This window comes from Phascolarctos cinereus, unplaced genomic scaffold (assembly GCF_003287225.1).
Source record: "Phascolarctos cinereus isolate Bilbo 61053 unplaced genomic scaffold, phaCin_HiC Scaffold_2;HRSCAF=192, whole genome shotgun sequence".
NCBI lineage: Eukaryota > Metazoa > Chordata > Mammalia > Diprotodontia > Phascolarctidae > Phascolarctos > Phascolarctos cinereus.
Genome location: NW_027555625.1, coordinates 382,318,174 through 382,341,813, shown reverse-complemented (window position 1 = coordinate 382,341,813; position 23,640 = coordinate 382,318,174). Strand labels below are relative to the sequence as shown.

Sequence of the window (23,640 nt, the reverse complement as noted above, 5' to 3'; positions counted from 1 at the left end):
AAAAATTACATTTAAGAGAGCCTGTGACCAGTGCAAGGCTGGTTTCCATGACCTTAAGTTCAGGAGAGATTCCTCTTTGGGCAGCAGTCCCCTAAACAACTCTGGTCTTCTCACGAGTATTGGGTCACTTGCCCACAGCTAAGACAGTCAGTGTTAGAATATAATAGATACATTACTGCAGGGTAAGGAATCTTTGGATCTTCTCTGTATTCAGGCAGGCCAGTTCTAGGTGCACAGTCTAGCTAGGGCTGAGCCTCATCCAATTTAGGAGAGGAGTGTGATTTGGGATTTCCTTAGTTCTGGATTCTCTCTGTCCAACTATCTAAAATCCACTTGTTTTCTGCTTGGTTCTCAGAGATGTCTGGTTTCTTTTCCCAGTATCAACCTAGCCCAAGCTAGAGCAATGCTTTCTCTCAGATACCCTGGTCACCTAGAATATAAGGTCCCATCAGCCTGGGCTGTCCAGATCTCACCTCGAATTCAGGTGCCAGAGAGATTCCTGACCCTCCAAGGGATGATGCCCTGGTTGTCTCTTCTTGGGTTTCTATTATCTGTGGACATCCAGATTGGCTTCCACCTGCTTCCAGCATGAACTAATCTAGTCCTTGGTTTCTCTCACATTTCCTGACTCATTCATTCTTTTCTTACTTCTTTCATTTCTCATATTTTCCTCCTTCCCCAAATGTCTCAGTCCAAAGGCTTTTTGGCTTTCTCACAAGCCATCCTTAACTTGCTTACAAGCATCTTCATCTCCATGGACCATAAGCAAGAAAAAGCATGCAGAATACATATATGATAAGATATATTTAACTTGGGGCTTGGGGCAGGACCTCTCATCAAACAGCTGAGGGCAGCCACTGATGAAACAGACTTAAGCTAAATGAGGACGACTTGGAACCAGGGAATCATAGACTGATTGGACTGCAAGTGATCTGGAGAAGTCATCTTGTCTCTCCCCCTGGCATCGGTACCATTTTCTAAATAGCTGAGGAGGATTTCCTGACAATCAAGTATTTCTGAAGTGTTTTCTGTGTACCAAGCATTGTACTAAGTTCTAAAGATACAAACAAAAGCAAAAACAGTCCCTGTCCTCAAGGTGTTTACATTCTAATGGGGTCCAGCTACCAGATGAGTCGTGAAGGAAGGCTTTAGGAGGTTCTTTCCTCTGGGACCTCTAGTACAAAAGATAGTTTGTATGTGAGGTTTGCCTGGAGGCAGAGGGATGGACTCAGTAGCCCCTTGGCTCCTTTCTACTCAGTGGTTTGGGACTGTAAATTCTTGAAGCAAAACCAGAACTCCTAAGGAGATTCTCCAGACCAGGGGTGGGGAACCTGCAGCCTGGAGGCCACATGTGGCCCTCTAGGTCTTCAAGTGTGGCCCTTTGACTGAATCCAAACTTAGAGGACCACAGGAGGCCAAGAGGTCACAGGTTCCCTACTGCTGCTCTAGACCTTTATTTCTCTAAACTTTTGTTCTTATTTCCTTGAGACATGGAACAAGATTCTGTCAGCCTAGATAAAAGATTTGGGGACAGTCTCCAGCCCCGTGAGGTAGAAGGAAGAACACCAGCTTGAGAGTCAAGAGTCCTTGGTTTAAATCTTCAATCCACTTGGAACTTTCTATGTGGCCTTATGAAAGTCCTTTCCCTTCTTTGGGTGTTATTTTCTTGTGGAAATCAAGATGAACAGGGGATAGATGGGGAAGACATGTGGATTAGATTACTTATAAAATCTAGCTTGACTCTGGCAATCTGTGTTTTATAATTCTCTAGCCCATGGTGCTAGTGACAGGGAAACCCCACCCTCACTTCCATCTATTAGAATTCCTGCCTTCCCTCAGTGCTCTGCTCAGGTGCCACCCCCTATAGGGAGCCTCTCTGATCTCCCTTCTGCCAGCTCTCAGCACTCTCTTCCTCTAGAAAATGCTTTGTTTCCTCACTTGTGTATGTGTTATATTTCCTTAATCGATTGTAGACTCCTTGAGAGCAGGCACTGTTTCATTTTTATCTTTGTATTCTCAGTGCCCAGCATGTACTTGGCCTATGGTAAGCACTTAGTGAAAGTTTATTGGATTGAATCTATAGATGCCTTCATCTGGAACTAGAGGAGGCAGCTGCGTGGGAGAGGGGAGGGTGCAGAGAGGAGGAAAAGGGATGCAATGAGGCACACTTTTTCATATGAATTTTTCCAAGTGCACATTTTCTAAATGCCAGAAAATCCTGCTTTCTAGAGCTGCTATTTATTTTGTGATGAGGCAAGTGGACTGTGTGACAGTGAAGGGGCAACTGTACTCCAGAGTACAGTACTCTGCAGGGGCAAGGTTTTCATGCCTTGGTGAGATTCTTAGCTTGGACCTCTCCCACACTGAGCCAGAGTCACAAAATAATTCGCCACTCAAAATCCTCCAGTGGCTCTCCCTGCATTGCCTATGAGTGTAAGCTCAAATGCTGTAGGTCTTCGTGGCCCACTGTGATCTAGCCTCCATTTCAGGGTTAGGGTTCCCCTCAGTTCAGCCAAAGGGTAAGGCTCAGACATTGTCCCCCCCAGCATGCTTGTGCATCCCTAACTTCAGGCGTCCCCCTCTTCAGAATGCACTTTCCCCCTCCTCTCCTATTGTGGAATTTTGCTTTTCATTGGTTTCAGCTTCGTCCAACTCTTCATGACCCCATTTGGGGGTTTCCTTGGCAAAGACACTGGAGTGGTTTGCCATTTTCTTCTCCAGCTCATTTAACAAATGAGGAGTCTGAGGCAAAGAGGGATATGTGACTTGTTCAGGGTCACCAGCTAGTGAATATCTGAGGATGGATAGTAAGTCCTATGCCAATTTCATGACTCAGCACAAGTGTTCAAACCAAGAATGACCTTAGTAGGACTGCATTATGGGATCCTAGACCTAGGGCTAGAAAGGACCTCAGAGACCCCTCATTTTACAGATGAGGAAACTGAGGCTTAAAGTGAAGGTGAGGGTGACTTGTCCAAGGTCACACAAATACTAAGCACCAGAGACAGGAGTTGAACCCGGGTGCTCTAATTCCAGAGTGGTGCTCTTTCTATAGAACCACCCTCTCATTTTACAGATGGGGAAACTGAGGTGCAGAGAGCTCTGGTGCTTTATTTACCCATCTATTGTGGGAAACAAACCCAGATCTCCTGACTCCAAACCTAGTGTACTTCCTAAGGTCCCTCCCCACACTAACATTCTACATTTCCAAGGCTCACCTCCTCCCTGAAGCCTTCCCCAGTTGTCCCCACTTTAGTGATGGGTGATGGATTTTTCTGATTGCACAGACCTAGAATTCTTCTAGAAGCTTGGTCTGTTCTACTTCTGGGCCTCCTGTCTCTTCCCTCTTGCCTGCCTCATCTCCTTGTCTAGACTCTGGAAAGCAGGGTTTGTTTGTCTCATCTTTGTTACCCCAATATCGCCTAGCCCTGGGTCCTATACACAATAAGTGAATGATGAGCGAAAGAAAAGCATTTAGGAAGCTCTTAGCCAAGAAGTCAGTTAACAAACATTTCCTCTAAGTGCTTACTCTGTAACCACTGTGTGAAGTGCTGGGGATACAAAGAAAGAGAAAAACATTGTATTTTGATGAGGAAGAGGATTCCCACGTTCACTTAAATCCTGGTACTGACTCGATAGCAAAGCGCAGCCCCCCACTCCCAATACTCGACCTGCCTCTCTTCATTCCAGCCTTCTCCCTGCCCCATCCCTCATCCCAGACCCCAAGCTGACCCCTGCTCCCCTCCCCTTCCTGGTATCTCCTCCTACCCTCTCCACTGGATCTTCAGCCTTTATGGGGAAAACCCAAGAGAACAAAAATTCTCTTGGTAACAGTGAGGAATGTTTGTGAGACTGGGGGCATCGGAGGGGGTAAGAACTATGGCCAAGCCCTCTGTGGGGGGCTTGGGGGGCCTCCTAGGAAAGAGACTATGCTTTTTCCTCCACCAGTCCCTCTATGCCTGGCCTTCCTGGTCCTTGCTGTGGCCTGGAGGTAGGAACAACCCCTGCCCCCCATCAAATTCCGTTGGTCAGAATTCTCCCCTCTGTTTTCTTTTCCCGCCCACCCTCATTTCCTGTTGTGCTTTCTCCCCCTCCCCGTGGGAGCTCTTTGGACACTGCTTTAGTTCCCCCCCGCCTTTTCCTCCCCAGAGTGGGGCTTTTATTTCTCTTTTCCAAATAGCCTGGATTGGGAATTGTGCTTAGGAGACTTAGTGAGGGGACTCTGGCAGGGGCTGAGAGATGGTGGAGGGGGAGGACCTCAGAGACATGGGCTTCAGAGGGGGTGTGTGGTTTGTAGTAGTGGAGGGATGGGTGAAAGGACCGACTAGTGATCTCCCCCAGCTGGGCTGGCTGAACTGACCCGGCTGGGGCTGAGGGGTGATGGTGAGGGAGGAGGAAATAGGGATACTTCTCGAAGTCTGGTGGCAATGGGAAACATGGAAGATGGGTAATTGGGGCAGCCTGGCCATATGGGGTGTGATGACTCTATGGGATTTTTCCTAATTTCGAATAAAGAAAGCACTTTTAATGAGGTTTGGCTGAAGGAGTCTCCTTTATCAGACCATGTGTCTCTGATTTTTATTCAAGAAATATGGTCACCCCAACTCCAAGTTAGGCCCCTCTAGGATTGCAAGTTGTTGAGGGATCCAGGGATTTTCCTCTTTCCTTATTTCTCACGCTCCCTCCTCTTATCTCTCCCTCAGAAACCACCCAACACATGGCCCATGGCTGCCCTGCTTTTTCTCTTCCCACCTCCCCCTTTTTCTCTTCCCCTCCCTTGCTCTCCCTCTTTTTCTCATCCTTATTCACCTTCCCTTTTTTCTCTTTCCCCCTTTCCCCACTTCCCTCGCCTTTTCCCCTGCCCTGTTTTCCCCCCTCTCTTCTCTTGGCTACTTCCTGCGTTGGCCCTGATCCAGGTTTCTTTGACAGGCCAGAAAGGCAGGGACAGGCCTCAGCTGGGCCCCAGTGTGAGAGCCAGTGCTGCCTCCAGATCCGAAGATGCTTCCTGTCCTCTCAGGTAAGTGTGTGTGTGTGTGTGTGTGTGTATGTGTGTGTGTGTGTGTGTGTGTGTGTGTGTGTGTGTGTGTGTGTGTGTGTGTGTGTGTGAGTGATGTGAGGGGTAGGGGAACATGACTTGGGATGGAGAGAGGGAAACAAAATGATGGCTTATTGGATCAGAAGCCCTATAGCAAAGGTGGGAAGGGCTGGGGAAGGGGCACAAGCCAGAGGATAGTATACAGGAGTCTGGAAGCTCAGTTTCCCTACCATATTTTCCAAAGTGACTTCAAGCCTCATTTTCCCCATCTTTAAAATGGGTCAGTTGTAGAAGTTCACTCCATCCTTACTTTTTCAGTAGCCCCGTATTACCCAATGCAAGCAATCTGGATACTTTTCTTACTGGTCCATGTTCCGCATCCTGGCCAAACTACTCCTCGAGTACCCTCCTGTCTCGTCATCCTTCCCCCGTTTCCCACAAGACTTTTGTGCCTCCCTCTGTGACCTCACATTTACCATTCCTCTTATTTGGAAGGCCCTCTCCTTCCACCAAGCCACCATCTTCTTATCCTTCAAACTCACCTTTTCCATGAAGGTCCTCTTGTCTCACCTCACCCAGCCCGTGTCCCTTCAGATACTCTAATCTGTCAGAGGTCTGTCTGTCCTGTCCATGTCAACACATTTCTAGATGTTCCAGTCTAGGGTTCTCTGGTCCATTTCACATAAGGGGAGCCTGATCTAGCAAACCTTGTCTAAGGACTGTCAATAGTTTCTTCTCTATCCCTTACCACCATGCCTAAGACAGGCCTCTGTATGAAATGGAATCTAGACTGATGGGCCAACCGATAAAGTGACCTATCAAACAACCAACTGATGAAATTAATTCCTTAATTCCTTCATTCACCAACTTATTTGTTAAGTATCTACTGAGTACAGAGAACACTGCACGGGTACTCTGGGGAGACAAAGATGAATAAAACATGGGAGCAAGAGGGAAAGTGGAGTGTGGTGTTATGTGGCCATTATAAGACCTTCAGGTAGTTACCCTTCCCGTCCCTATCTCAGTTTCCCGAAGGGCTCTAACTCTTCCCCTGCCCCAGAGCAGTTCTGGAGTCTGGACCAGAGGCTCTGGCCCAAGCCTAGGCAAGAGAATGGTGGCGGGACAGAAGGACGGGAAATGACCTAGGAAGCAATGCAGGAAGCCACAAGCCTGGAGATTGTTTCCTGGGGATTTCCCACTGCTGCTCCTTGGCTCTTGACTGCCTTCATTACTGGAAACTGTGGAGATGGGACCTGAGTAGATGTGGAGACAGAGCCAAGGTTAGGGAGAAAATGAGAGGCACCAGTGACCACTGGGGCAGGCCTGGGAATCCCAGAGTGAACTGGGCTGGCTTTCCCAACCTCTCCCCACTCTGGGCCAGACTGGGAGACCAGCAGAAGGTGGGGCGATTATTATTTTGAATGAAGACGTTTTGCCTAGAGGTGGAGATCGAGGAAGAATCTGTGTGCTGTTGGCAATAATAGGCTCAAAGGAACTATCAACTAGAAAGACCCTTAAAAAACTATTTAGTCTAACCATCCCATTTAATAGATGAGGAAACAGAGTCCAAGAGAGATTAAGTGACTTGTCAGAACTTACACAGATAGTAACTAGCAAGGCCAAGTTTCAAACCCACTTCTTCTGACTCCAAATACAGTGTTCTTTCCTCTATACCATGTAGGCAGAGGACAGGCTCTGAATGGGGCATCTCAGATCTCCCTCGCCTTCCACTTTATTCTCCCTTCTGTCTCCTTTTTCTCCAAGCTTGGCTGTGGCTGTTGTTTTTGCTGCCTGAGGCCGAGGTGCTGGAGATAACCCCCCATGGCTCAGAGTTCATCCTCAACATCTCCAGCACCTTCATCCTGACTTGCACAGGGGATGCCCCAGTGGCCTGGGAAAAGACTCCCCAGCAGACCCCACCACCTGTTCTTGAATCCCAGGATGGCACCTTCTCCAGCATCCTGACCCTCACCAACGTCACTGGCTTTGACACAGGAGAGTATATATGTTCCTACAATGGCTCCCAAGGCCTGGAGCTTAGTGGGCAGAAGCGGGTCTACATCTTTGTGCCAGGTGAGTGGAGGCCCTGGGATCCAGTGGTGAAGGTCCCTGCCTACTCCCTACAGTGACCAGTACCAGGATCCTGGGCTTTGCTGCCACCACCCAAGGACATTATCATTATTACTATCATCTCTGTGATTTCATCCTTCTCATCTTTTAGGACAGGTGTTCAGATTGAAAAGGTCTGAATGCAAGTCACTATCTTATTATCATTCTTATAGATTTAATGTTCTTTGGACCATTCTGAAAGTAGATTAAAAAAAGGACTGCATTTTGTGATTAAATAAGTGTATTGGGATTTGAGGTCATCTTCTACAGACTCATGTAATGCAACTTTGGGACAGCCCAAGTGACAATTAGGGTGAAAGAGGAGACATATGTCTCATCCTTTTCCCATATGGTTTTTATTTCATCTACTAAGTCTCTATCTACATTTTGCCATTTTTTCATTCCATATAATTTGAAGATTTTGAGCATTCAGGCAATAGCTATTCAAATTATTGTTGTTAAATTTTTATGCCTCGGTATTATGTCTGGACAGCCATGGGAAAAAGTCCTGTCTGCTCCAATACAGTTTATCTGTTGAACCTTCAAGGCTATTTGTAGTTTATTTGTTTATTGTTCTGGATTTGAACTCAGGTCCTCCTGACTCCAGGGCTGGTGCTTTATCCACCTAGCTGCCCTGAAGACTCCTAATAAGAGCTCCAATCTCCAATTTATTTCCTCTCTAATATAATCCTATGCATTCTACTTGATTAATCTTCCCAAATACAACCTCTGATCATGTTATTTCTTTGTTTAAAAAACTTCACTGGCTCCTTATTGTCTATAGAATGATGTCCAACAGGGGCAGCTAGGTGGCACATGGATAGAGCACTGACCCTGAAGTCAGGAGGACCTGAGTTCAAATCAGGCCTCAGACCAAACAGTTGACATTTACTAGCTGTGTGACCCTGGGCAAGTCACTTAACCCCAATTGCTCAAAAAAAAAGTCAGTCATAGAATGATGTCCTAGAATACAAGGCCCTCCTCGGTCTGGTTGCCACCCTATACTGATAGTCTTACATCTTACTAACCTTTCTCTTAATTCTGTGGCAAGGCAGGAGGGTCAGTTTTAGGGCTCAGGTGAGGAGGGATTCCCCAGCAGAGAAGCCAATGTCCCTGGGACACATCACAGTTTGGCTCTGCCCCTAGGGTTCTCACTCCTTCTGTCTGACTCCTTGTCTACTCTTATAACCTCATCATTCCGTCTGTAGACTCCTCTGTGGACTTCCTCCCCGTGGATCCTGAAGAGCTGTTCATCTTCTTCACGGGAGACAGTGAGACAACAATCCCATGCCGAGTGACCGACCCAAAGCTGGTTGTGACACTGCATGAGAAGAAGGTGGACGTGTCACTGCCTGTTCCTTATGACCACCAGCGTGGCTTCACTGGCCCCTTTGAGGACAAGACCTACATCTGCAAAACCATCATTGATGAGAGGGAGGTAGACTCTGAAGCCTATTATGTCTACCGAATCCAAGGTGAGGACCTTGTCTTCCTGGGGCAACTTCTGTCACACCTGGTTTCCCCTCAATAAATCAATGTGCATTTATGTAGTACTTTCTATGTGCCAGACACTGTTAGGATTGTCGTTGTTCAGTAGTTCTTCAGCCTTTGTGATCCCATTTGGGGTTTTCTTGGTAAAGATACTGGAGTGGCTTGCCATTTCCTTTTCCAGATCGTTTTACAGATGAAGAAACTGAGGCAAACAGGCTGAAGTGACTTGTCCAGGGTCATAGAAGTAGGAAGTGTCTGAGGTCAGATTTGAACTCAGGAAGATGAGTCTTCCTGACTCCAGGCAGAGACACTTTATCCACTGCACCACCTAGATGCCTGTCATTTTGTTAGGTACTGGGTGTTCAAAGATAAAAAATGAAACAGTCCCTGCCATCAAGATAGTTATAGTCTATTGGAAAGAACCAAGAGGTACACACACACACACACACACACACACACACACACACACACACACCCCAAATATAATGTAATAAGGAGGCATTAGCAGCTGGGATCAAGAAAGACCTTATATAGGAACTGGTGTTTAAGTTAACCTTTGAAGCTAAAAAGAGGTCCTAAAGGCTAGACGGGGAGAATTCTAGGCATGGAAAGCAGACTTCAAAAGGTATGGTGCTGGGAGATGGGATTGTCATGTGAAGAAAGGCAAGAGGACCTGTTTGCTTCACCCCATAAAGCCCATTCCCAATTAGGAGTCATATTACAGCACCAAGGACAGAGAAAAACTTTCTCTTAACTTGTCCCCAGGTTCTAAGCTTGTCTATGAATGGTCAATAAATTATTCATATTAACATTATAAATTCACATATACTAATCATCATCCCACCCATATCTCAATCATTTTGTCCTTTCCAAAGTATTTTCACTCCCATTACCTTCTGTGAGCCTCATCATAGCCATATGAGGTAGGCAGGGACAATTACTGCTATTTTCATTTTACTCATGAGAAAATTGAGGTGCAGAAAACTGAGGGAGGTTAAGTCACCTAGGAGCATAGGGTTCTAGGATTTAGAGCTGGGAGGCACCTCAGAGATCATCAAATCCAGCCCCCCATTTTACAGATGAGGGAACAGGGGCCCAGAGAGGTGAAATGATCATTGGCATGTGGGTAGCCTTTGATGTGTGGGTTTGTCTTACATGATTCTTGCCTGTGTCTGTTCATAGATCTCCAAAGAGGATCGACCCAATACACTATAGAACTTAGTCTGGTTCTGGATGCCAGGGCAATTCGGTTCAGCAATTCAATTCAATCCAACCAATGTATCTATCTGTTGTCATTCATTCTTACTATGTGACTAGTCCACCATCATACATTCCTTTGAGGGGATTATAAGGTCATAGATCTAAACTGGAAGAGACCTCAGAAGCCAATCAGTTCAACCCCATGGTCTCACAGATGAGGAAAATGATCAGGGAAACTAAGGACATATAGATAGTAACTATTGGGAGCGAGATTTGAACTCATAGTCACTGACTCCAAAACCAGTGAATTCTCTTTCCATTGTACCGCACTACTTCCTTTGCTACTTCTCACTTTATTCCTCTTCAGTTTCATCTTATTAGATTTAGCTGATGAGGTTCCTTTCTCAAATCCTGAATCTATTATCAAATATATTAGTTATTTCTTTCTGCTACCAGTTCCTTGAACTCTGGCTGCTTGGCTCAGGGTCACTTCCTTCTTCCTCTCCACAGTGTCATCCATCAATGTCTCAGTGAATGCAGTTCAGACTGTGGTGCGGAAGGGTGAGAACATTACTGTCCTCTGCATCGTGAAGGGAAATGAGATGGTGAACTTTGACTGGACCTACCCTCGAATGGAGGTGAGGGGACAGTTAGGAGAGGTTGGAAGGGTGATAGGTGGTCTAGTCTCAACAGAGATGAGGTGAAGAGAGAGAATAAAGGGGATGGGGCAATGAGGGAGGGAGGGAGGGCTCTGAATGGAGGTGGGTCATAAAAGATGCTAGACTCTATGCTTTCTTCCAGAGGGCTCTTTGAGTAAGACCTTCTGGTCTGAGTTAGGCTGAAGTTGTCAATTTCAAGTCACCTATTCTTTCTTCCCCAAGCCAGATGAACCAGCCCTTTGGCCCTCCTCTTTGTCTTAGTACACATGTGTCATAGAGGAAGCCACAGCAGTCCATGCCAGCGGTCCCTAGCTTTATCTATTCCAATGCCATGTACCCCCAAAGGTTTCCTTCAAGCCTTCCCTGATTTCTCTGGAACCTGGACCCTTTCCCCATCCTGTCCCTGCAGAGCAAGCGGCTGGTGGAACCAGTGACAGATTTCCTGTCAGGGGTAGAGTATGACATCCGCTCCATCCTGCATATCCCCAGTGCTGAGCTAGGAGATTCTGGTACCTATGTCTGCAATGTTTCAGAGAGCTACAATGGCCACAGGGACATGAAAGGGGTCAATGTTACTGTGATTGGTGAGTACTAAGGACCAGCCCTCACTCCTACCCAACTGACCAAACAAACAGGGATGGAACCTCCCTTGAGGAATGAGGGAGCAATGGTCTTAGGACCAGACTGGGTGTTTTGTATAAAGGGGGAGCCTATCCTCTGTGAGAGGACATCTGAGTCTGACACCATCTCCTCTGAGCCCCACGCCTTCTCTCCATCCCTTCTGAGCTCCTGTGTCTTCTGAAATTCCAATCTCATTTTCTCTGATTCTTTGACCCCTTTCAGACAAAGGATTTGTGAGATTTCTGGGGGAGTTAGATGAGTTGGAGTTTGCTGAGCTGCACAAAAGTCGAACACTACAGATGCTCATCGAAGCATACCCTGCACCCACCATTGTGTGGCTCAAGGACAACCAGACATTGGGCTCTGGGACTGCCAGTGAGATCTCTATCTCCACTAGGAATTTGTCTGAGACAAGGTGAGCCAAACTCCTGGACCAAAGGAGGCGATATATGAATGATATTTGCATCCTCCCCTTCTCTAGAATGATGCTTAAGCTCACATCAGCCTGACCTTCATCTTTAGAGTCATTTTCTGGTCACCACTGATGCCTTTCCTAAAGATATACTTCACGTGTCAACGTCTGGATGGAGGCCAGGGCTGTAGGTATTAACTGGTACCAGGAGTCTTTGGCCTGAATCAAAAGAGGGTTGTTTAAGGCTGGAGCTATTGTAAGGGGGAGAAACAGAGATATAGCTACAATAAAGTAGGAACCCAGATAGGAGCCATTCTAAGGATTGGGAAGTGGAAAAAAGAGCGAAAGACAAAGGAAAGGAGAAGAGAGGAGTAGAGAGGGGAAGGGAGGGAAAATGAAGGAAAGGGAAGAGAGGGAAGAAGAAAAGAAGAGAGGAGGTGGGAGGGAAGGGGAGAGGAGAAGGGAGGAGGAGGAGAGGAGGGAAAGAGAAGAAGAGACGAGAGGTGAGGGAAGGGGAGATAAGGGGAAGAGAGGAGGGGAGAGGAAAGAAGAAGGCCTTCATTGGCTGCTTGGCTGCCCATGGACTGGGTGCTGTGCCTTTGGGGTCAGTCACCTCTACATCCTGATTACTTTCCTCTACCCCCTACTTGCCACACAGCGCCCCCACCACACATACACATACGCACACAGAAATACACACATACACACTCCCAGAGCCCTTAGTCCCATCAGAACAGCTGATGAACCCTCACTCTTCGTGCAGTGGACAGAGCACAGGACTGCATTAGCAGCTCAGAGATCTAGATTCTGGGCCCTAATCTTGGCTCTGCCAGCCCAAGGAAGGCTCACTGTTTGACTTTGGCCCGGTCAGCGGTGTGTGGAATGCTAGATTTCAAGTTACAAGACTAGAATTCTAATATTGTTTCTGCCACTATATAGTATCTGGAGCAGGTCATTTGCACTCTCTGTGTCTCAGTTTCACCATCTTTAAAATTAGAGGGTTAGACTAAATTCAATTCAATAATCATTTAAGATTCCACATGTGGAAGACACACTGTTGGACTGGGGATACATATTCAACAGAAACAGTCCCTGACTTCTAGGAGCTTACGTTCCACTTGGGGAGGGAGAGGAGAAGACAATGATACAATATTTATACAGATCTGAAAATACGATATAAATTTAGAAGAGGCAGCTAGAGAGATCAGGGAAGGTTTCCTGGATGAAGTAAAACCTGGGATGAAGCTTGGAGGAAATTAGGGATTCTGAGAGGCCAAGGTAAGAAGGGAGTCCATTGATTATCAGTTAATAAACACTTAATAATTACGTATCATGTGCCAGGCACTGTGCTGAAGATGTTGTTTAGCCAATTAGTTGTGTATGACTCTTGGTGATGCCATTTGGGGTTTTCTTGGTGAAGATAAGGCCATTTCCTTCTTCATTTCATTTTACAGATGAGGAAACTGAGGCAAACAGGGTTAAGTGACTTGCCCAAGGTCACACAGGCCAGATTTGAGCTCAGGTCTTCTGGACTCCAGGGCTGCGGCTCTGTCCGCGGCACCACTTAACTGCCTGTGCTGAAGATTTACAGAAAGGCAAAAGACAATTTCTGTTCTCAAGGTGCTTACAGTGTAATGGGGAAAGGCAACATGTGGACAACTGTGTGCAGAGACATGTAGGCAGAAGATGGGCTTTGGACAACAGGATTTGATTGTTCAAATCAAATAGGACAGTTTTCCCGAAGCCTGGAGTACATGGAGAGGAATGATATAAAATAAGTCTGAAAAGATGGACTGCAGTCACACTGTGAAAGGCTTTAGATGTCCAACTGAGGAGCTTGTATTTCACCTGAAAAGTAATTAGTTGGGAGCCACTATAACTTGTTGAACAGGGAATTAACTTGATCACACAGCTGCGTAAAGGATGGATTGCAGAATGGAGGGATTCTAAGCATAGAGACCAATTAGGAGGCTATTGTAATAGTCAAGCTAGAGGTGATGAGGATGGTTCTGTGAGTGGGGAGAAAGGGAGAGATAGTGAGAAGCGAACATTCACAACCAAGTATTAAGGGAAAGGTGAAGGGAAAGAGTGAACAGCAGAGGACTGCTCTGAGATTGCAAACAAATGATGGTGGCTTTGACAAAAATAGGGAAATATAGAGGTGGCACAGGTTTGGGGGGTGGTGTTTTCTAGGGTACTTTCTAGCTTTAACATTCCATAATTCGGTGATGCTTCCTTCCTCTGCAGATATGTGTCAGAGCTGACCCTAGTGAGGGTGAAGGTGAATGAAGGGGGTCATTATACCCTCAGAGCCTTCCATGATGATGCTTCTAACTCATTCTCCTTCCAGCTGCAGATCAATGGTGAGGAGAAGTTCTTTAGAGGGCTCCCTCCCTCCCATTCTTTTCCTCCTTTTCCTCCCTTAGCCTCCCATATTCCTTTATTCCCTCCCCACCTCCCTCTCCCAGTCCTTGACCTAGCTCATCTTCCTCCTCCCTGCCCCCACACTGACCCTCCTCTCTTGCCCCACTTTGGACAGTTCCTGCTAAAGTGATGGATCTGAGTGAGAGCCACCCCAACAGTGGGGAGCAACTCCTCACTTGCCGAAGCCAGGGGATGCCACAGCCTGTCCTTAACTGGTTCAGTTGCAGTGATTTTAAGAGGTGAGTGGAGATCCCAATCCCAGGTGGCAGTGCCCAAGGCCTTTGGTGTACAGGAACAAAGGGTAAATCAATCAGCAAGTATTTATTAGGTGCATGCTACGCGTCAGGCACTTTGCTAAGTTCAGAAGACACAGAGAAAAAGCAAAAATATTCCATGCTCAAAGAACTTTCATTCGAATGGTCCCAAGGGAACATGTATCCAAAGCTCCTGAATCCACAGAACCATCAAATCCGTGGGCATGGGCTGGGAGGCCAAATGGAGAGGGGCTAGAATAGCATTTCATCCATCCCCCTGCTTTTGGCTCTTCCATTATCCCAAGACAGAGATGATTTCTTTTGTCATCAAAACATCTAGAAAGAAAGACCCACAGGACCTCTCTAGATAGCCCGGTTCTGTACCTTACAAACTGAAGAGAAGTTCTTCCTTTCATCTCCCCTACATTGATCCTGCTTCCGAGTAATTTCCTTCCAGAGCTGCTCTTGGCCCTTTAATTAGGGGCACAAACTCATTCACTCACAAAGACAGGCTAGTTCTGGAGAGCTGGCAGGACTGAGATCCTAATAGCTCCTTTCTTCTCCTTGGAATTTCTCCTTCTGGCTACCCATAGCCAGGCAATTCATCTGGGACCAATATTGCCTCTGGGTGGGGGTGGGGGACAGCAAGACAGGGCAGCATTTGTAAAGAAGCTAGCTGGCCAGGTTCTGATGTGGAAGAATCAGGGATGGGGTGAAGATGAAGATTTCCCTTAAGCCCATCGTCAGTAGACCAGATTATAAAGTACCCACTATTCCTCCCTGGCACTGGCAAAAGGCCCCCAGAGGTAAATAGGGACAGGAGAAGACACTCTAGACCCACCTTCTACAAAAGGTCTTTACTAATTAATACCTCTTAATGCTAATGCCTCCTCTCAGTCGATTATTTTCAAGTTGTCCTGTATTTATATATCTTGTTTGTACGTAGTTGCTTGGATATTGTTTCTCCCATTAGACTGTGAACTCCTCAAGAGCAGGGATTATTATTATTATTTTTTGCCTTTCTTTGTACCTCCAGTGCTTAGCATGGTGCCTGGAACGTAATAGGACCTTGTTGACTGAGTAGGAGCTATTCAACTTTTCTGCATCATAGACCCCTTGGGCAGTCTGGTGAAGCCTATGGATTCCTCAGAATAATGTTTTTAAATGCATAAAATACCTAGGATTACAAAGAAAATCAATTATATTAAAATACAACTATATATATATATGTATATATATATATATGTATATATATATATACATATATATATATATATATTTTTTTTTTTTTGGTGAGGCAATTGGAGTTAAGTGACTTGCCCACAGTAACACAGCTAATGAGTATTAGGTGTCTGAGGTCAGATTTGAACTCAGCTCCTCCTGACTCCAGGGCTGGTACTCTATCCACTGTGCCACTTAGCTGCCCCAGCAAAATATTTTTTTAAAAAATTCACGGACCCCTGGTTAAGAGCTCCTACAGTCTAGACCAATAGGCAAAAAGGAGTTTGGGGAGTAGTGTGTGGTTAGACAGGTGGATAAAAACAGGCTGGTAAACTGGATAAAATAGAGCAAAGCTCATCGTGCTGGACTTCCACCCCAAATAGGTGTCCCCGTGATGTTCTGCCTACCCCACTGGGGAACAGCTCCAAGGAGGAAACCCAGCTGGAAACCAATGTGACCTACTGGGAGCAAGAGAAATTATTTGAAGTAGTCAGCACCCTGCGCTTGCAACGCGTGGACCAGCCCCTCTCCGTCATCTGTGACGTACACAACCTCCTGGGAAGAGACAGCAAGGAAGTCACCATTGTTCCACACTGTGAGTCCCAAGGCCCACAGCCATAGTAACTGGTCTCTTCTTCCCTTGTGCATTACTGGCCTTGAGGACATCCCATGCTGTGGGTGACCATCCAGGCCAATGCACATGTCTAGACATAATGAGCACACATGTACGAGGAAGCTGGTGCCCCCAGACACAGGCGTATCTTCTGAACCCTCTCCCACATCTCTGAGAAGTCCAACAGTTCTTCCTCCCAGTCCCCAGCAGAAGCCCAGATCAGGCAGCACTCTGTAGAGACCCAAACTCTGGACAGAGTGAATTGAGGAGCTGCAGTAACTGACTGAAACAAACCATGGATGTAGAATAGAAACATCCTATAAAGTATTAACTTATGCAGACAGAGGAGCAAATTCTTTTGATGGGGCAAGAACCTATTAAGATAGAGGAAGGCCAGAGGGACTTTAGTTCTCCCTTTTTGTTAAGCAGGGAATAACAGGACTGGCTATAATAATAATAATAATAATAATAATATTAGCATACCTTTCAATGGCACTTTAAGGTTTACCAAGCACATTTCTCACAACAACCTTGTGAACCAGGTAGTACAAATATTACTATATACGGTTTTAGTATACAGAAGTTAAATGACTTGCACAGAGTCACACAGCTAGTAAGCATCAGAGCCGAGACAACAATTCCCGTCTTTTGACTGCCAGACCAGTGGATTCCCAATGATTGAGCGACCAGCTTCAGAGGGAAAGGACAGCTTACTAAGAGGGGATTTGGGGTTATGGAGGAGCAGGGTAGAGGAAGTGGCATTACCAACCTGGAGAGGGTCCAGAGATGAGGGGAGCACCTTCAGAGACAGGGAATAGTAAAGAAGAGGATTAAATAGATGGATCAAGTGGACAGCAGTCAGGAGATGAGAAATGAGGTTGGGAGGAGAAACGGGGAAGGGAAGCCTAGTAGAGAAGGGAGAGGCAGAGGCTGAAGGCTTGACTGAGGCTGGAGAGAAGAGGCTCTGACAATGGGGGTCTGTCCTCTCTGCCCCTATCCACATGCAGCCAAACCCTCCAGGAGTGATCCACAAAACCATGTTTCTTTGGTTGGCTACAAGGTGATAATCTCTTACCCAACCTTGGCCCCTCACCAAGGCACATAACCCTTTTATTTCTCTTGTTGACTCTCTATCCCATTTTTCTCCATGATGATTCCAAACCTGTGTTTCTTTCCTCAGCAACCTTTCTCCTTGCCAGAGCCAACATCTCTGCTCTTGTCCCTCCTTCAGGATCTTGTCTCTCTCCCCCATGTCCTCCCTCCCCCACATCCTCTCTCCATCATGATTTCCAGCCTGTTTCCTGAGCTCCATCGACTCATTCTCCTCTGCTTGTTGTCTCCCTCGTTAGATGTGAGATCCTCGCGTGTAGGGACTGTCTATATTTGCGCTTTTTTGTATCTCTAGCACCTGTTCTCATGCCTGGCACACAGTAAGTGCTTGATAAATGTTTCTTGGCTGGCTTCTTGAAACATATTCTGGTCTCTCTAATAGAAAGAAAGAAAGAAAGAAAGAAAGAAAGAAAGAAAGAAAGAAAGAAAGAAAGAAAGAAGAAGGAAGGAAGGAAGGAAGGAAGGAAGGAAGGAAGGAAGGAAGGAAGGAAGGAAGGAAGGAAGGAAGAAGGAAGGAAGGAAGGAAGGAAGAAAAAAGGAAGGAAGGAAGGAAGGAAGAAAGAAAGAAAGAAAGAAAGAAAGAAAGAAAGAAAGAAAGAAAGAAAGAAAGAAAGGAAGGAAGGAAGGAAGGAAAAGGAAGAAAAAAAGAAAGGAAGGAAGGAAGAAAGAAAGAAAGAAAGAAAGAAAGAAAGAAAGAAAGAAAGAAAGAAAGAAAGAAAGAAAGAAAGAAAGAAAATGCATATAACCAACTTTCCCTTGACTCTAAGCAATACAGTTTAATGGAAAGAAAGCTTTACTGCTTGGCTTCTTTGTTGCCTTAAGTAAATCATGCACCTTCGCTGGGGTGCATTGACTCTTCTATACCTTAAAACTCTTGACATGTCTCTCTCCTTCCTTCCACTGCCAAACGTGTAGAAAGAATAACCTATGCCCACTGTCTTCCCCACCATTCATTCTTTCTTCAGCCCCTTGATGTCATTCTCCCATTTTATGGAAACATCCCTCCAAGGTCACTAATGTCCATAGATCCAGTGGTCTCCCCTCACCTCATTCTTTACCCTTCTTTACTTCATTGGAGGATTTAACCCCTTCTTGAGATGTTTTCAGGGAAGCTAGGTGGTGCAGTGGATAGAGTACTAAGCCTTAAGTCAGGAAGATTCATCTTTCTGAGTTCAAATCTGGCCTCAGATACTTACTACCTGTATGACCCCACCAAGTCACTTAACCCTGTTTGCCTCAGTTTCCTCATCTGTAAAATGAGCTGGAGAAAGAAATGGCAAACCACTCCAGTATCTTTGCCAAAAAAACCCACATGGGGTCACCAAGTTGGACACGACTGAAACTACTGAACAACACCAAATCAGCTGCTCTTCCTTCACTGGCTTCTCTGATAATAACTCACAAAGTTCTTCTGCTCTGACTGCTCTTTCCTGCTCTTTTTCTGGTTCTTTCAATGGTCCCTTGAACATAGAAACCCCCCTAAGCTTTGTCCTTGTCTTCTCTCTCTACCTTTGCTCCTTGAGCAGTATCACGTTCTAAAGGCTTCATTTACCAGCTGTAGACAGGTGACTCCCAGATCTCTATTTCTAGCCCTTATCTCTCCCTGAGCTCTAGTCCCACCCCTATAGCTGCTGGCTCAGTGCCTTCAGCTGTATGTCCCACTTCAAACTTGCTTTGTCCAGAACTCACCATTGCCTGACAATTAACTAATCATCATCTCCTCAAAACACAACAACAACAACAGCTGCTAGCATTTATGTAGTGCTTTCCAGGTTTCTTAAGCATTTTACAAATATTATCTCATTTGACCCTCGCAACAACCTTAGGACTCAGGTACTATTATTATCCCCATTTTACAGATGAGGAAACTGAGGTAGATAGATCCAGTGACTTGCCCAGTGTCACATAGCTAGTAAGTGTCTGAGACCAGATTCCCTATATTTTATTTTATTTTGTTTTGTTTTGAGGCAATTAGGGTTAAGTGACTTGCCCAGGGTCACACAGCTGATAAGTGTCAAGTGTTTGGTCTGAGGCTGGATTTGAACTCAGGTCCTCCTGACTCCAGGGCCGGTGCTCTAGCCACTGTGCTACCTAGCTGCGCCTGATTCCCTATATTTTTTAAAAGCACCACCATTTCCCCAGTGCCATCCTTCTTTACCTTTATTCCTATCCTAGAAACCCAGACTCAAAACATCAGAGTGTGTTTTTGGTTCTTCCCCAATTCATTGCTGGGGTTCTGTTGATACTCTGCTGCCTTAGTTTGGGCCCTCATTACCCCTCCCTAGATTTATTACAACAGTCTTCTAAATGGATCTGGAGCTGGACACAACTTCAGAGGCTGCCTACCAATCTGCTCATTTTACAATTGAGGAAACTGAGGCCCGAGGAGGTTGTGACTTGCGTACAGTCACGCAGGTGGGAAGCTTCCAGGGTCAGTGCTCTTTCCCTCGTACCACGCCGTCTCCAATGGTTTTCCTGCCTCCAATTTCTCTTTTTTTCCAATCCACCATTCACATCCCTGCTAACATAATGTTCCATATTCTCCACTCTCACAATATCTGTCTTCTCCTTAAGTGACTCCCTACTACCTATGACCTACTGAAGAAAGGTTAAATTCCTGATCCTGGCATTCAAAGCCCTCAACATTTCGAGTCCAGTTTCCATCTTTATCTCACACTTTACCTCATCCTTTCACATACTTTATATTCTAGATAATACTTTATAGACACTTCCCCATCTTGTTCTTCCTTATCGCTACTTCTACCTTTTGCTCAAATCATCCCCGCGCCTTGAATTTTGTTGTTAAGTCATTTTTCAGTCATGTCTGACCCTTCATGATCCCATTTGGTTTTCTTGGTGAAGATACTGAAGTGATTTGCCTCTTTCTTCTCCAGTTCATTTAACAAATGAGGAAACTGAGGCAAAGAGGGATTCTGTGACGTGTCCAGGGTCACACAGCTAGGAAGTGTCTGAGGCTGAATTTGAACTCAGGAAGAGGAGTCTCCCTGATTCCAGGCCTGGCACTCTGTCCAGTGCCACCTAGCTGCCTCACTCCTAGAATAGGCTTCTCCAACACTTTTGTCTGTTAGAAGAATCCTTCCCTTCTAGGTCCTCCATAAGACACTCTCCTGCCTTCCCAGCACAGACGTTCCCTCTTTTCCCTCCATAGGAAAATGATCTCTCCCTCTTTTTTTTGTGGCCGTTTGCCTGGCCCTTCCCTTTGTGTTTACCTCACTCTTACATGAATATGTCGTTCGTGGACATTTTAACCCCCTTATTAGATTGTAAGCTCCTGGATGGCAGGAATTGTCTCTTTTTTTCCTTCATTTTTGTATCCTTAGTGCCAAGTACAGGGTCCTGCACATATTAGGTACTTAATAAACATTTGTTTAATTGAACTGAACTGATTTGATTTGAATGGAATTGGATTGGGGAGAGGAAGGTTAAGGCTCTGATACTGGGGAAAAGAGGCTAAGGGTCGGAATGGTGAGGGAAGACCCAGAGTCTGACACTGGAAAGCAGAAGCTAAAGGTCTGACCTTAGGTCCCCAGGGGAGTGAAAGCCCTTGTGAGGATTTTTTGCTTGCTCGTTAGGTCGTTTGGCCCTTGTGGTAGGACTGACTAGATGGGAAGGAGGGTTGGGGGTGGGTGGGTGGGGTGGGCCCTGGGCTTGGAGAGAGGCAATGTCTCTTCTTGGGCAGACTCAGATGATGCTGGACAGGGTAAAAGGGCCCAGACTAGAAGTGGGAAGAGCTGGGGGGCTGGGGTCACACCTCAGAGTCTTCTTGCTTGTCCTTCTTGGTGCTGACCAGATGTGAAGGTGAGTTTCCTGTTCTCTGCTTCCAGCCCTGCCCTTCAAGGTGGTTGTGATCTCAGCCATCCTGGCCTTAGTGGTCCTCACAATCATCTCCATGATCATCCTTGTCATTCTGTGGCAGAAGGTAAGTAGCTGCCGTAGCTTTTCTCCCATGTGAACCTGGCCTGAGACCCTTCAGGGCCCCCAGGCCTCAGCCCTGCTATGGGCTTTTCCTCAAATATACCTAAATTCTTTTTTTAATCCTAAAGCTGATTAAATGTTTTAAAAATAGTATTTAATTTCCCCCAATTACATGTAAAAACAATTTTAATATTTTTTAAAGTTCTGAGTTCCAAATTCTATTTCTTCTTCCCTCTCTTCTCTCCTCCCTGAGACAGTAAGCAATCTGATATAGGCTCTACATGAGTAATCATGTAAAAAGGCAAATACACTTAAATTCTTGATTCCAAAGTAAAACGCATATTGAATTTTACATTAAATATTGATGGATCCAAATCAAGATGGGCCACAGTCACTACTTCTGTGGTCTAGTGGAATGCCTCTAAGGTGCAAAGATTGGATCAGCAGAGGTCTGACTTCCAGCCTCTCCAGCCCCTGTTGAACCTCTTGGCACTTGTCCAATGGTTGCTGGTTCCTAGGGAGGGAGTGCCAGGGTCTCCTTGGCACCCGGACCCTCTCTTCATAGCGTAGACTGAGCCCTGGACTAGGTGATCTCCTTTCTAACTTCCATGATCCTGTGATTGCTGTTGCCCTCTTCCCCAGAAACCCCGCTACGAGATCCGCTGGAAGGTGATTGAATCTGTGAGCTCCGATGGACACGAATACATCTACGTGGATCCCATGCAGCTTCCCTATGACTCCAGCTGGGAACTGCCCCGAGAGAGACTTGTACTCGGTCAGTGATCCAGCTTCTCTTCCTGGGAGGGGACCAGAAAGACCTTACTCCTCTATCCTGAGCCCCTTCTGTGGTCCATCCTTCAACGATGGGAGAGCCAGCAATGTGGGGAGGAGACCCAGGCAAAGTCCTTAGGGAGCTTACCACCTCGATGGGAAATTAGGACTAATACATCCCCAAAGATCATTAACCCAAGGATCAGATGTTAAATTACGTAGTATCTGCTGTAAAGTCCCAGGAGGTCAGAGGGCGGGGGTCAATGAAGAATGTAATAAGGAATGAAGTAAGGTTTACATGGGCCTTAAAGGATGGGCGGAAGAGGAACAGTGTAAATAAGCAAAGGAAGGGAGGTGAGGCTGAATAGAGAGAGCATGTGTGAGAGACAGTGAGACAGTGTGACTCATTTTTGTTGGTGGACAGTTAGAAATAGACTAGATATATAGGGTAAGATCCTACGTGAAGGATCTTGAATGCCACAGAGAGGAGTTAGGACTACCCAAGATGTTGGAAAAAAGTAGTGCTTTACTTCCAGACGTGGGGGTTTCTGTTTTGGAGGCAAGCAGGGTTAAGTAACTCATCTAGGGTCACACAGCTGGTAAATGGCTGAGGCCAGATTTGAACTGACTCCAGGACTCTTGCTCTATCTAGTGTACCAAGTAGCTGCCCCCCAGATATGTTTCAGGTAAGTTTATGTGGTTGGGTGTGCAGGATGGATCAAAGGGGAGTAGACTAGCGGCAGAGAGGACAGGTGGGGCAGGAACTACTTACTACAGGTAAGTAGTGATGAGGCATTGGACTAGAATGGTGGCAGGTGGAAGTGGAGAAGAGGGCCTGGCTCAATAGAGATCTGAAGTTATAAAGGTCAGGACTGACCAAGTTTAGGGGATGAAGGAAAGTCTCTACCCTCAGGACACAGACATTCAAAGAAAAGGGGTAAGTGGGGCTGAAGCTAATATAATCAGCTAATGTCACAGAATTTCAGAATTGAAGGGGATCTTCTAGTCCAACCTGTGACTGAATAGAAATCCTCTTGACCACAACTCACCAAGTGGCTGTCCATCCTCCACTTGCCGACCTGCAATGAAGAGACATGCACTACCTCCCAAGGCAGCCTGTTGCATTTGAAGACAGCACCAATGAATAACAAGGAAGTCATTCCTTATAATGAACCCAAAACTGCCTCTATACAACTTCAATCCATTGTCCCTAGCTCTGCTGCTGGGCCCAAGCAGATGAATCGAATCCCTCTTCCCACAACATGACATGATAGCTCCTCACGTATTGAAGACAACCATTACGTGTCTCCCCTCTCTCCTCAACCCCCATGACTTCTCTTTTTCAGGTTAAATACCTCTAGTTCCTTCAGCCAAAAAACCAACCACTTGGTCAATCAATTGATAGACATTTATTAAGCACCAAATATGTGCACTAGGGATACAAATAGAATAAGTGGAAAGATCCCGATGCCCAAGGAGCGCCCATCTACCCATGGGAGGTGTTCTGGTCCTCTCACTGTTCGGGTTTCCCACCTCTGGACGTTCCCCTGCTTGCCTAAAGTGTCTTCCCCAAAGGGTCACATCCAGAAATGAACAGAAGTGGTCTGTGCAGGACAGGGTGCAGTGGGACACTCATCCTTGTTCGGGTCACCATTTCTATTCCTGTCGGCGTGTTTTGTGGCTGCTGCGCCACACTGTTGACTCATTGTGTTGAGTGTGCAACACACTAAGCCCCCTGGGTCATTTTCACATGACCCTTTCTCTACCCACACCTACCTCATCCT

The 23,640-nt window shown here is 46.1% G+C and overlaps 1 protein-coding gene across 2 annotated transcripts in view; it reads left to right on the top strand.

Annotated features, from left to right (window-relative positions):
- The window catches only part of PDGFRB (platelet derived growth factor receptor beta), a 68,692-nt gene that overhangs the window by 20,639 nt on the left and 24,413 nt on the right, over nucleotides 1–23,640 (top strand). The window contains exons 2-12 of one of the 2 annotated variants that reach the window (XM_020964208.2): nucleotides 4,930–5,017; nucleotides 6,800–7,108; nucleotides 8,353–8,619; nucleotides 10,346–10,473; nucleotides 10,904–11,078; nucleotides 11,338–11,530; nucleotides 13,775–13,890; nucleotides 14,067–14,190; nucleotides 15,810–16,021; nucleotides 20,995–21,089; nucleotides 21,728–21,860. In XM_020964208.2, coding sequence (XP_020819867.1) covers nucleotides 4,999–5,017; nucleotides 6,800–7,108; nucleotides 8,353–8,619; nucleotides 10,346–10,473; nucleotides 10,904–11,078; nucleotides 11,338–11,530; nucleotides 13,775–13,890; nucleotides 14,067–14,190; nucleotides 15,810–16,021; nucleotides 20,995–21,089; nucleotides 21,728–21,860 — 1,771 coding nt within the window. In that variant the 5' untranslated portion in view covers nucleotides 4,930–4,998. The remainder of the gene's footprint in view (nucleotides 1–4,929; nucleotides 5,018–6,799; nucleotides 7,109–8,352; nucleotides 8,620–10,345; nucleotides 10,474–10,903; nucleotides 11,079–11,337; nucleotides 11,531–13,774; nucleotides 13,891–14,066; nucleotides 14,191–15,809; nucleotides 16,022–20,994; nucleotides 21,090–21,727; nucleotides 21,861–23,640) is intronic. The other variant, XM_020964209.2, reaches the window with a different exon arrangement.